At 43.9% G+C, this 12,708-nt stretch overlaps 2 protein-coding genes across 4 annotated transcripts in view; one reads left to right on the top strand and one right to left on the bottom strand.

Annotated features, from left to right (window-relative positions):
* Positions 1–6,303, top strand: part of sox10 (SRY-box transcription factor 10) — an 8,456-nt gene extending 2,153 nt beyond the window's left edge. For both annotated transcript variants that reach the window (XM_080009752.1, XM_080009753.1), the window contains exons 2-4: positions 507–1,366; positions 2,941–3,209; positions 3,454–6,303. In XM_080009752.1, coding sequence (XP_079865878.1) covers positions 927–1,366; positions 2,941–3,209; positions 3,454–4,244 — 1,500 coding nt within the window. In that variant the 5' untranslated portion in view covers positions 507–926 and the 3' untranslated portion in view covers positions 4,245–6,303. The remainder of the gene's footprint in view (positions 1–506; positions 1,367–2,940; positions 3,210–3,453) is intronic.
* Positions 6,304–9,244: 2,941 nt separating this feature from the next.
* polr2f (RNA polymerase II, I and III subunit F) lies at positions 9,245–11,658 on the bottom strand. 2 transcript variants are annotated; one of them, XM_080008967.1, is made up of 5 exons: positions 11,454–11,658; positions 11,192–11,261; positions 10,887–11,008; positions 10,202–10,273; positions 9,245–9,787 (listed from the first exon to the last, which is right to left on the bottom strand). In XM_080008967.1, the coding sequence occupies exons 1-5, from the start codon at positions 11,471–11,473 to the stop codon at positions 9,697–9,699; spliced, it is 375 nt and encodes a 124-aa protein (XP_079865093.1). In that variant the 5' UTR covers positions 11,474–11,658; the 3' UTR covers positions 9,245–9,696. The 2 variants fall into 2 exon arrangements, with proteins under 2 accessions (XP_079865093.1, XP_079865092.1); XM_080008966.1 differs by having other exon boundaries at positions 10,887–11,014; positions 11,454–11,597.
* Positions 11,659–12,708: the final 1,050 nt, after the last annotated feature.

Below are 12,708 nucleotides of genomic sequence, written 5' to 3'. Positions count from 1 at the left end.
CTGTCAAATTCACACACGCACCCACACACGGTTTATGTTTCTGGTGGCAGACGGTGTTTATCCAAGACGGAGGCGACATGGTATAAATCGAAGGCCTGTGCTGGTGCAGGCTCATATTATTCCAACACTTTCCCTCCAGGGAGCTTTGAATAACTGCCAAACCTTAAACAGTAGCTTGTTAGGTAGAGTGAGGCCGGGCTTGTGTCAACAGTGGCACAGGGCTGGTTGGCCTACATCTGCATATAACTGTTATACACTCCAAGATCTGGACGCATGTGTTGATCGTTGGCATTCACCGTGAAATTTACTACATGGAGATTACGCCCCAGCGTCGCATGTGTTAATAATGATATCACCCACTTGCTGTGACCATCTATTGAAACTAAACTTAGCTTGCTTCCGGCTTCTCATAAATGTTGAATAAATCTTTTTTATTCATGCCGGGCCGGGCGTATCCCCTGCCCCGGCTGTACATGATGTTAAGCATTTGCTTTGTCTCGTTTCAGGATTTCACTGACATTGCAGAGAGAAACACACCGAGGGGAGAAGGAAGCGAAGGTATTGTCGAGGCGATTTGGTGCGAAGAGGTGTAAAGCAACAGGTAAACTGGGGTCCAAGGTACGCACTGAGCGTATGATACCAACAACACGGATGGAAAGAACTTTGATGTGGAATCCTAATAGAATTTTGGAACGGAGGCTAAGAGTAGAGACTGACTGGCAGTTTATATTATAAAGGAGACCTCAGGAGCAGTGAGAGACCTGAGAGTTAGAGAGCCATTAGTCCATACTCCTGAGTTCGACACCAATCTATCCTTCAGTCAAAAGATAAAAGGCGGACAGTTCACAGTAGGAGTAGACCCAGTAGAGCTCAGCCCATAGGAACAAGTTACGCCCCAGTAGGACAATCTTTTGATTGGGCAAAAGATGTCTGGAGAGGAGCAGAGTTTATCAGACGCGGAGTTGAGTCCGGGCGTCTCGGACGACAGCCGTTCCCTGTCGCCCGGTCACTCCTCCGGCCACGCCGGCGGGGGAGACTCACCCCTTTCTGGCCAGCAGTCCCAGCTGGCGGGTCTATGTGATAAGACATCCGGTGCCTCGAGCAGGTCATCCATCAAATCAGACGAAGAGGACGACCGTTTCCCCATCGGTATTCGTGAGGCAGTGAGCCAGGTGCTGAACGGCTACGACTGGACCCTTGTGCCTATGCCCGTTCGCGTCAACACTGGAAACAAGAGCAAGCCGCACGTCAAGAGGCCCATGAACGCATTCATGGTGTGGGCGCAGGCGGCGAGGAGGAAGCTGGCCGATCAGTACCCCCACCTGCACAACGCCGAGCTCAGCAAAACATTGGGGAAGCTGTGGAGGTGAGGCTGAATGATATCTATTCACACTGACATCTGGCTGAAGAAAGGTGTTTTGGCCCTTTTTTATTGCAAGAAAATGACTCTACTGGACTGGCCTTTATGTATTCTACCCAAATGCTTTCCCTTAGGTTTTTTGAATCATGATAGTTCAAAACGTTCTCAATGAGACAGTTGTAGTCCACATAATTTAAGAATACTGTATACCATTGTGCTAAATTCAGATACAACATGAACACGGGCGACTATGTAGCAGACCTGCTAATTTCCTCTTTCCTGGTTGTGGGGCTCAATTGAGAAGGTTGCTGTGCATGAGGTGTCCACCCGTCATACCTCCCATTAGATAGCACAACATTCTGCAGCTGGCCCTTTCCTGTAGCGCTGCTTTTATGTCACAGTTGTAGGTGGCAACCAACCAGTTAAGGAAAATACTTGTCTAAAAAGAAAGCACTGTGTATTGTGAAGGGTAAGTGTGCTGTGGTCACATGTCCTGAATCCATGCTAATTTCAGAGACCACTTAATTCTCAGCAAATTAGTTGGAGTAAATGTCTCCTGGGGGAATAACTGTGCCCACCCCCCACCCCCCCAGCTCAGCTTTATAGTTCAAATTATTACAGGGCTAATGACATTTCAGGTTTTTCCATTCACAAAGCTATGTCAGTTTATAATGGAGTGTAAAGTGCTAAATTTCAAGCATTATAAAACACTTAAACCCATTTCATTATGAATTAAAACATTTTCCTGAAATGTTTGCCTTTTGAAATTCCCTTTCTAGGGAAAAATACTTGCTTAACAACTCTGAAAACTAAGTCGTTAAGCAATTCAGACTGTACATTTTCTTTCCTTTTGTTGACAGGATTGTAGATGACGATAGCTAGTACACTCTGGTCACCCATAGTGAACTTAAACATTGCGTCGGACTCCATAATGATTCTCATCATTATCCTGTCCTCGATACTTTCTCATGCAGCCTACTCGCTATTTTCTAATTCGAAGGTCAGAAAGGGTTAATTCGTTAACCTCGTATGGTTGGAGGAATAATTAGATAAGGACTTGACCTTGTGCTCAGGCATGATTGGTTAATTGGTCCACAGACATGGTGAACTAGGGGCGGAGGAAAGGTCAGGGCTTTCTCATTCCAGCTCTGCCAGCAACAGTAACGTGGATCCTGATTTTCGTGTGTGCAGACAGGATGTATCGCTGGCCCTCATAATCGCATTACTGACCCGTTGTTTCCAAGTCCCTGGCAGCGGTAACTTTAGAGAGTTAATACAGCAGGCGGGGCCACCTGAAAGAAAACTACTAAATAAAACAACGATATTCAGTTAATAACAAAACAAACAAACAAACTATTAATAAAGAAATATAAAAATACTTGACTGCATTTCCCTCCCCAGAGGAACTGCCTGAATTGAACACTTGAAAAGACGCATCATATAAAGTGCTGTTCAAGATCAACAACGAGGTTTTCAGTAGCTCAGACCGCCCCCCCACCCCCCTCATTATTTTGTTGACTACAAACCCTACACGTCAGCCAATTCACGATTCACACCTTCCCTGTCTTTCTTCATCCAAGACTCCTCAATGAAAACGACAAGCGGCCATTCATCGAGGAGGCGGAGAGGCTGAGGAAGCAGCACAAAAAGGACTACCCAGAGTACAAATACCAGCCAAGACGCCGCAAGAATGGGAAGCCCGGGTCCGGGTCGGGCAGTGAGGCAGATGGCCATTCGGAGGGCGAGGTCAGCCACAGCCAGTCCCACTACAAGGGCCTGCACCTGGAAGTGACCCACAGCGGGGGAGTCGGGTCCCCTCTGGGTGATGGCCACCACCCTCATGCTGCAGGTGTGTTGCCTGCTGTACTCCACCTACACCTGCAACAACCCAACATCTTTAATTATTAAACATAACCAAAGACAACTCAGCAAAATAGAATCTACTAGACTAGAATATTGCCTCGTCTTTTCTGTAGTCCAGACTAGTCAATATTAAAGTCTTAACTAATTGAACTAGATGGGACTTACTTTAACATTTCCTTTACATATTAGATACACATTCCATAATAACGTCTTCTCTTGTGTCTCTGCAGGCCCGAGCCACAGTCCTCCAACACCACCCACCACCCCCAAGACAGAGCTCCAGGCTGGCAAAGCGGGGGAAGGAAAAAGGGAGGGTGGCCCAACTGGTGGCCCCCGTGGCGGAATGGGGATCAGTGCAGAAGGGGCCTCCGGCACACCGGGTTCTGGCAAACCTCATATCGACTTTGGCAACGTGGACATTGGTGAGATGAGCCATGAAGTGATGGCCAACATGGAGACATTTGACGTCAATGAGTTTGACCAGTACCTCCCCCCCAACGGGCACCCAGGGGTCGGGCAGAGTAGCGGGGCAGGATCGGCTGTGCCTGCCACTTCTCCCTACACCTATGGCATCTCCTCAGCTCTGGCGGCAGCTAGTGGACACTCAGCAGCCTGGCTGTCCAAGCAACAGCAGCAGCAGCCACACCACATCTCCCCGCTGGGATCTGACCCCTCCAAGGCCCAGATCAAGAGCGAGGCCGGAGGGGCCGGGGGCCACTTCCCCGAGGCCGCCTCGGCTGGCTCCCATGTCACCTACACCTCGCTCAGCCTCCCTCACTATAGCTCCGCCTTCCCCTCACTGGCATCCAGGGCTCAGTTCGCCGAGTACGCTGACCACCAGGCCTCAGGGTCCTATTATGCGCACTCCAGCCAGGCCTCGGGGCTGTACTCTGCCTTCTCCTATATGGGGCCCTCCCAGAGACCCCTGTACACTGCCATCACTGACCCTGGCAGTGTGCCCCAGTCGCACAGCCCCACGCACTGGGAACAGCCTGTCTACACAACGCTGTCGCGGCCATGACAGACAACGATAGCTGAGGGCCGTGGTGCATGTTCGGCCCCCACGTCAGACCTCCAATGTAGTAGCAGCAGCAGTAGTCGCAGTAGAGGTAGCAGTGAGGTTGGTTGTGATAGAGGCAACTATGGTCTGGGCTGGGGGGAGTGGGCAGGCACTGGGGGAGCACGCTGGGAAGGCAGAAGGGGTGAGACCCCGTACTGGGCTGGCCCAGATGCAGAGAAGCATTCAGGGCCCAAGGATCAACTTGGAGCCCGAAGCTTTTGGAGCATGGTCGATTTTTTGGGCTAACAGAGTGTAGTCGTCCATGAGCGTACTGTATTACTTTGCAAACCTTGGAGACGAAAACCTGGGGGGTTTGTTTTCCCGTTATGGAAACACTGACCTGGGAACAGCCAAACTCTTCCTGAATAAATGGTTTGAAAGCATCGGAAGGATAGAGTGCCAAACTGCTTGGCGATATTCCCATTCAGGTCTCAGGAAAGTTTAACCTGGTATCAGACAGACCTGGTAATGGAAGAAAACGTAATATTCAAAAGCATTTTGTTGTGGTTAGAGAGCTGTATCTCAATACAAAATATCACACTGTTTACTCACAAAATGTTTTTTTTTTAACACAAAATGAGGGCTCATGGAACAAAAATGCCATCAAACCTTGATTAGGTTCAGAAGTGTTAAGCAATTTTATCAGAAAAATGTTTTCATGATAAAATGATTAGTGAATATGATCAGGATATTTTACTGAACGTGTCTGAGATTCAAAATGTTTATTCATGCAAACCGGTGATATATATACAATTTGATTATATGTTTTATTTGTAAAATAACCAAAGTTTTGAGACCAAAACTTTACTTAACACAGTAGATAAGAAACTGAGGTTACAGAGGTTTCTCCCAACACGACACTCAACACTACCTGCTTGTATGTAGCAAATTAGTTGTTAAGCTGAAAAGATCTTTTCCTTTGTGAATTATCGTTCCTTTCGCAAACCTCCATTGTTTTATTGATTATCGAGGTAAGATTTCATAATATGGCACTGATGAGCATAGTGATTTTCAGAAGTATTTGATGTATTCAAGCAGGATATTCATGATGATGGACAAATCTATTTATACTGTTTAGATAATCCGTTTTCATTGGCTCAAACAATGGTCTGTCCTTGCATTAGAATACTCCTTTTGTTTTAATTGTTCCACAAAGTTACTTTATTAATATTACTGTCAAATGCTTTTTGCCATTATAACCCTCACTGAATGCACCACTGCCTTTGCATTTCTGTTGTGTGCCATTAGCACATCAAGTAGTTTGATGTAATTGTGTTACTTGTGTTGTTTGTTTTTGGACACTTCCTCTGTGTGAGATGCCACAATCAAAATGTAGTTACCAGAGATATTGTTTTTTTTATTTTTATTTTATTTTAATGAAAATTAGGATTATCGTAAATGTCTAACATTTGATCCCGGTGTGCCTTTCTCCAAATTAAAATAGCCGCTACTCACAGGGGAAAGGACCAACATTCTGCCTGTTTGATTAGAAACAAGGCTTTGCAGAGGTTTGAAATGGGTCTATTTTATGAAAGACCTACAGAAGGAATTTGTTTTTAGTTTATTCTACACCCTCGTATTGACACGCCTGTAATTCAGGTATGATGTCTTCTATGACAGAAATAATTATTCATTCACTTTTATTATGTGTCTGCCTGTAGCACAGCTTGTAAAGCTTTTCAGTTCACCAGCACCTACACACCATGTTTTCCTTATAACGTGTCACAGTTACAAAGCAGAGCAAAGTCTATATTACATCCCAGTCGCTATTTGTGTGGATATGAATATTGCCTGAATTATTTATATTTGCCAATATATTGCTGTTCACGGTTAACCCCCCACATTTTGAAATGAAAACACCTTGACTATTATTGGCTTTTTACTGTTTTGAATTATCCACCCTTATGTAACACAGCAAAACAACTTGTAAATGACAGGAGGAACGAAATTTTAGGCATGTGATGTTGACTGATCTTCTGCTCTCGCACTAAATAAAGCGCATTCTCTGCTTTTGTACAAATCCATCTCTGGTGGCATTCTTGGTGAGAGGACAGGACATGAAAATAAGATGAAAGATGGGGGGGGGGGGGGGGGGGGGTGTCACTCGTGATGTTTTTTTTTTTTTTTTTTAAGCATTCACTTTTTTTCTGAAAGGTAACAAGATGTACTGAAAACAAAATAGAAATGTGCCAAGTCTCTGCAAAGAAACAAACTAAACATTTTCATACAAAGCGATTGTGATTTCCTTTCGGTGACTCAATCTCTGCTCCACATTCTCAACATAATCTGCTCTAGCCAATTCAATTTGACCGGTAAACACATTTCCTAACTGGCCATCATTCACTGGCAAGGATTGGTCATTTGATAGTATTAAAAGAAGCTGTGTGGGTTATGTGTTGCATTGAATTACATTTCAGTGCATTGCTTGAAAAATAAGCGCTTCTTTCGATTGCAATCCGGTGTGTGTGTGTGTGCGTGTGTGTGTGTGTTAGGATACCTGGGAGAACATCACTCCCGAGTCCTGACCATAACTTCGTCCCATTTTCACTCCACCTGGATTTTAAAATGCATTTCTGCAAGCATGATGGAAATATATTGATATCTGTGTATATACATACAGTACATGTATGTATACCACGTGTGTGTGTGTGTGTGTGTGTGTGTGAGTGAGTGGGAGAGAAGGACTTTGTGTGTGTGGCAGGTTAAGCCTGACTCCTAATTCTACTATTTAATCGGCTGTGTGATACTTTAGAAAGACAAAGAGAGCCATTGAAAGGGAGCCGGGGGGGAGGAGGGAACCATACCCATAACTGCCTCGCCTGTAGCTACGCTAGGATACAAAGGCACTCTCATACTCACATATACCCCCACAACCGAGTCCACCCTCCCCACCCACCCACCCCCCTTCCCCCGGCCAATGAACCCCACCCCCCATCCCTTCTCAGGTTGGAACAGTAGGCCTAATGGGATTAAAACATTCCGGACGTAGGAAAAGCAAGAGAAAAAAAACGACAGAGGCAAATAATGAAATATTAAACGGGAGAAGAAAATTATGTATTTGCTTATGTAAATTTGGAGCACCAGAATAACACACTAAAGAAAGTTGACCTATTTATACAAACTAGTTCATCGGAGAGGGATGAACGGCCGAGAGCAGTGGAGCCAGCGACAGGTAGGAAAGGAGGCCTCTATTTCCATGACCAGGAAATGAGCAGGCAGCACAGGCAGCCGAGGTCAAACTGGGGCACAAAGTATTCTAACTCACAATCTGACCAAGACACAATAAAATGAAAATTCATAGGTTTTCCTCTCACAATCATATTACTAAAGATCTGGTGAATTTAAGACATACTTATTTGATCTTGATCTCTAGATGTGTAATTTTAGTAAAATAAAATCATTTTGCTGTCTAATTGTGTACTACAAACTGAATTATCTAATGATCACAAAGTATTTTATTAGCACCGTGTCGTCCAAGTCAGAGGTTGAGTTGCAGTGCTAAATATGACCCATTCCATTAAAGCACATGATCAATTTGCATATTTGCATAGGGCCAGATTTCCCCAATTGCCCCACTATAATTTACAATGAAGACTGATGGAGACTGGCCTTTTTTGATGGGAAGATTCGAAGGAATCCAGTTCATCAACACGTGCACCAATTTGACATGTGGGCCTGCACTTAGTCCATCCCAATGGTTTATCATGACATGCCTAGCACTGGAGGTTCAAATCTGCACCAACAAGCACAAAACTAGAATTGTCATTTCAAGAAACATACACTGCAACATTGAATCCTGTTTGAAACCCGTTGGTGAATTGAAGGGATGAGAGGTTGACGGGGGTCAGAGTGGAAGCAAAGAAGGTTAAAAGAGTGAGACAAGAGAGAAAGCAGCCAGAAAGACTGAGCAAGTCACTCGAGAGAGATACTAACCATGCAACAAGCTGCGGGCTGCTGGCCTAATAGCGTCCTCTGTGTGGCTGATGGTGGTGATGCTCACATGCTTGGCCCCCCCTCTCCTCCTCTGCCCCATGAAAAGAGCTGTGCCACCCCCAGACCGCATCTCATCAAAAGATTCCCAGATTCAAGCCACCCAAAATGAACCAATAAGATCTGGCACTGCGGTGATAAAAACCCATGACAAATCGTCATTTACTGGGTTTTCCCAGTAAATGACGGTAGTGATGTTTTTTCCAGAGTGCAGTTTTTATTTTTAGGATTCCTCTTGAATGATCGAGCTGTAGCTTTGCAGTGCATCAGATCGATGGTTAGTGAGATACTGCACTGACTCATTCTCACCGAGAGAACAGAATGTTAGAAGTAGAACAAGCTGTGAGAGATAAAGGAAAAATGTTGATTCTTTTTTTTTAAAGCCACTTGAAGAAAATCTAAAGTAAAAGGGGTTTGTGGGGTTGTAATTGACTAATCAAATAATCTATTAGTAGTGCTATCTAGCTTCCTTTTTAAAAATAATTCTGTTCATTCTTCCAAACGTGAAAGTTTCCAAGTCCTCCATCGCCCATCGACCACTGTGCTTCGGCTGCTTGGGTAACAGTCCACTTCCTCTGAACAATAAAGTGACTGTCTTTGTGTCGTGCCTGCGTGTGGTTGTCTTTGCATGGAGAGGGATGGTTGAGCGGAGTGGCATTATGGCACTTTCACTCAAACAAGATTGAGAAACTACATCGCACCGTCACCATGTGTTATGTTCAAACTAGAATTTATAGTTTCTTCTGATAAATGAGACTTCAGTGCGCTCTGGTTTTGTTGGTGAAGCTCTGCACTTGTTTCCAGTAACAAAATATGAAAACAGGACACAACAGACCATAACACAGGTTTAGCTCACAGTAGAAGCCAATCAGTTTCATATTGCATTATTTTATAAATGTCTACAGTGCAATTAAAAGCCATTTTTAAATACCTGCCTGATTATGTGACAAAAAGTGATGCGGAATAGCAAGTATACAAAAACATTTATTCACAATAATAAAATTGTTTCTGAGAATCTTCTTTATCTCTTTTTCAAAACAATAATCCCCTCACTAACAACAGAAGGTTATTTCAGAAAGTAAATGTTTGACTAAAGTTAGATTCCCCCTTGTGGGGAGATTCAACTGATATTTAACTTACACTCAGAAGATACAGCTCAAATGAGGGCATAGCAGTGTCAGCACACCAAAACATCTAATCGCAATAAAACAGGAGAATTTTAAGTGAACTCAATGTCCTTAGTCGACTTTTATGGAAGCAGAACTCTCCAGTGTCTGTAAATCCCCACATACAGAGCCATCTCACTAGGGTGCCGGCCGGGGACATGGATCTTATCCACCTCCCAATAGAAGAGGTAACGCCTCCGAGCGTTGGAATGTTCTGTTTTCCCAAGAACGGAAGGCAGCTCCCGGCATCGAACGGTTTAATCGGTAATGATAAGCTCGTCGCAGCCCCAGTCCTCGTAGCTGCCATCAGGAAGATACCGCCGAATGATGATGGGAATCTTCCTGCTTCTGTCAGGGGAGAGGGGGGGGTCAAATGTCACGAGATGCTGTGGATGACTGATACTTTGTTCCAAATATAGAGAACACTGATCACAGAAAGCAGTGTGGCTAAATTAATATAAATAAAATAATAATCAAGGTATGCAGCTCTTGTTGTCTTGAAGGTTTTGAAAAGACATTATGGAGACAATGGCTTTTCAAACAAGACCAACTAAACAATACAGAAATATATTTAAGTAAACAAGGTTTCTTCTACTAATGCTGCAAGAAGCCTTCATAAAGTGAGAATCAATAAAGATATTGATGAGGAATATAAAGCTCAATAATGACGTTGGAATAGGCAGCCCAACAAACTATCAAATTATATTTTTGTTTTACATTTACGCTATGATTTCATGTTTTTGGTACACAACGTTTACTTACTTCAGCTCTTTCATTGCAATTTGCAGTGGGTCTGTTTCTCCCTCCAGCTCCACCATGACCGGAGCACACATTCTGCATGTCCATAGATTAGTTTAAAAAACAAACAAAACAAAAACAACAGACAATTCCTGTAAAATTGTAAAAGGGTGGGTGCGTGACTGCGTGTATCTATTGAATTCCCCTAATGTGTTTACATGTTTCCATGACGACTTGATTTACATTTGCACGAAACTTTGGCAGAATCTGACACTACTAAAAAAAATATATATAACTTCTATTGGCTAGAATTAGGGTTATCATTGTGGGTGGGTGAGGAGACAACATTGCCAATGTATAATATGTATAATATATGTATGTGATTGGAAAACTGCGGGGGCTGCCATGAGTTCGGATTTTGTGTCAAAATGAAGGATTTTCTCAGCCGTAACGTATTTTCCCCATGGCCAACCTCTTGGCAAAATTTGGGCACAAAAAGCGCAATATTTCATTGCTGGTCAAACCCCTCCACAGAATAATAGCACATAGAGTCAGGATAGAGCTGGTTGTTTTGATGTACTTTGGGTGTATGTGGCTTCGATTGTGTGAGGTGTAGCACAGTCAAATTTGGCACAGTCGTTAGCATAGCTCACTGAAGCAGATAATTATTTTGTTGAAGGAATGGGACTGAAAACAAAACACAACTCACGCTATCTGAAGGGCTCGTGTCCCGAGAACTCTCGCCCTCTCATATTTCGTCATGTAAGGCGTTGTGATCCTCTTCTGGTTTGCTTGCTGGCCGTCTCCTGCTGGCAGGATCTGCACATTTTCCTGGTCCTCCTCATTTCAAGTGGGAAAAGCCCAATTGTACATACTGTTAAAACTATACACAGAAAACGACGGCTCTAAAAACACACGTGAGAAGAATTGTCCACCCTTTATAAGAATGGACAAAGTTGACACGTGACAATTGTGACAAAGATCCACGGTGAGAGAGTAACGAGGCACACTCACATCTTCCACGTTTTCCAGGTCATCCAACCCTTCATCTTCCTCGGCGTCATCGAAATCCCCATCATCAAAGCTACAATTTTGTCATCACAACAATCATTACTAGATCACTGAACTCCCCGATAAAGGACTTTGCAGTTATTTACCTAGACCCGCCACATAACAACAACGTGTGTTGAACCTCTTGTTCGACCCACGTTGTTACGCACGAATTGGTTTAGTTAGATATGTCACCTCTTTGAACTCTGAAGATCATTGTACTCACTTATCGTCGTTGTCTGACATGGTTCTTTGTTATACAAAAGCTCGGCCCTGCAGAAATAAATCTTCAAATAAGACACATGCGTCTACGTCCGCCGCAACCAGCGCAATGGCGCCCCGACTTCCTGCACAAACGGTACGTCAACAAAAACATTCCGTGTAATTCTCGGGAATCGTTCGTGAAGGTTCCGCAGAACAAACGCTAACGTTTAAAGGTAAAGGCTTTTGCTGTGCAAATGTCTTTATTTATCTATTCGCGTGTTTTATGGGAAGGGAACGTGATACCGATGGATCGACGCTTGGATCGATGCTTGTTTTCGAGACAGTGTTGTTGGCGCTTTACGAAGACGTCACAAAGCGTCGAACGTCACTAACTCACCGGAAGAGGTTCGAAGGTTTCAACTCTTGCCCCCCCCCCAAAAAAAAACCCAGTACACCTTGATATTGACGCGCAGATCGGGAGAATAAAGACATAAGCGGTTCACTCGAGATATTAACAGAAGAATAAACACATTTCGGCATAACGGACAATGGTATAAGAAAAAGCTCTGCCTCTCTACCGAGGGATCCACTGCACTATCCGCAGCCATTTCACAACATTCTGCAACACTGGAACAGTGTTGGTATGGCCTGTACTACACTGGAAACTCATTATATGCGATGGTTTATTCCGCTTTCATATTGTTTGCCTCCATTGAAACAAATAACATGTACTCATTAGACAAGGCATCTGAACATTTTAATGGAGCTTTAATGAGGCCTTCTTCTTCTTCTGTGCTTATCGGCGGTTGGCTTTGAGCTGCGTTACCGTCACAAACTGGACTGGAGTGGTGCACGGGAGTTATGCGGGAAATGAAATATAATAAAAATGAAATTCAAAAAAGGAAAGAAAAAAAAAAACCCAAAAACGATCTAGACGTTTTTAGCCAAATCAGTTTATAAACGTTTCAGGTTTCAAAAACATATTCATGTCACACCATTTTTTTTTTTTTCCTGCTGTTTTCCCCAAAACACCTGGCAATGAAAAGTCCTGCTCCTTTGCCTTCCTCAGGGGTTGTAAAATGTGATTTCTCTTGATTTTGTATTTCCTACACTTATGTAGTTTAGTGCACGTTCGACTGTTTGCGGTCGGTCTGTGTGTTATGACTCCTGTCGACCACCAGGTGTCGCTGTCGGCGTAGCTTCGGCTCCCAAAAGACCGGCCTCAGCGCTTCGTCCGCTACAAACGACAGGTACCGACCCTCAAATGAATAATTTAT

Source organism: Zeus faber (assembly GCF_960531495.2).
Source record: "Zeus faber genome assembly, chromosome: 11".
NCBI lineage: Eukaryota > Metazoa > Chordata > Actinopteri > Zeiformes > Zeidae > Zeus > Zeus faber.
Note: the sequence above shows the minus strand (reverse complement) of the source record. Positions and strands in the feature narration are given on the sequence as shown.

Excerpts from the sequence above, each read along its gene's own strand:
- polr2f (XM_080008966.1), bottom strand. The coding sequence starts at position 11,473 with ATGTCAGACAACGACGATAA. Across the intron at positions 11,015-11,191 it reads ACCTGGAAAACGTGGAAGAT|GACCAGGAAAATGTGCAGAT; the intron begins GTGAGTGTGCCT and ends TGAAATGAGGAG. Across the intron at positions 10,274-10,886 it reads ACACGAGCCCTTCAGATAGC|AATGTGTGCTCCGGTCATGG; the intron begins GTGAGTTGTGTT and ends ATGGACATGCAG.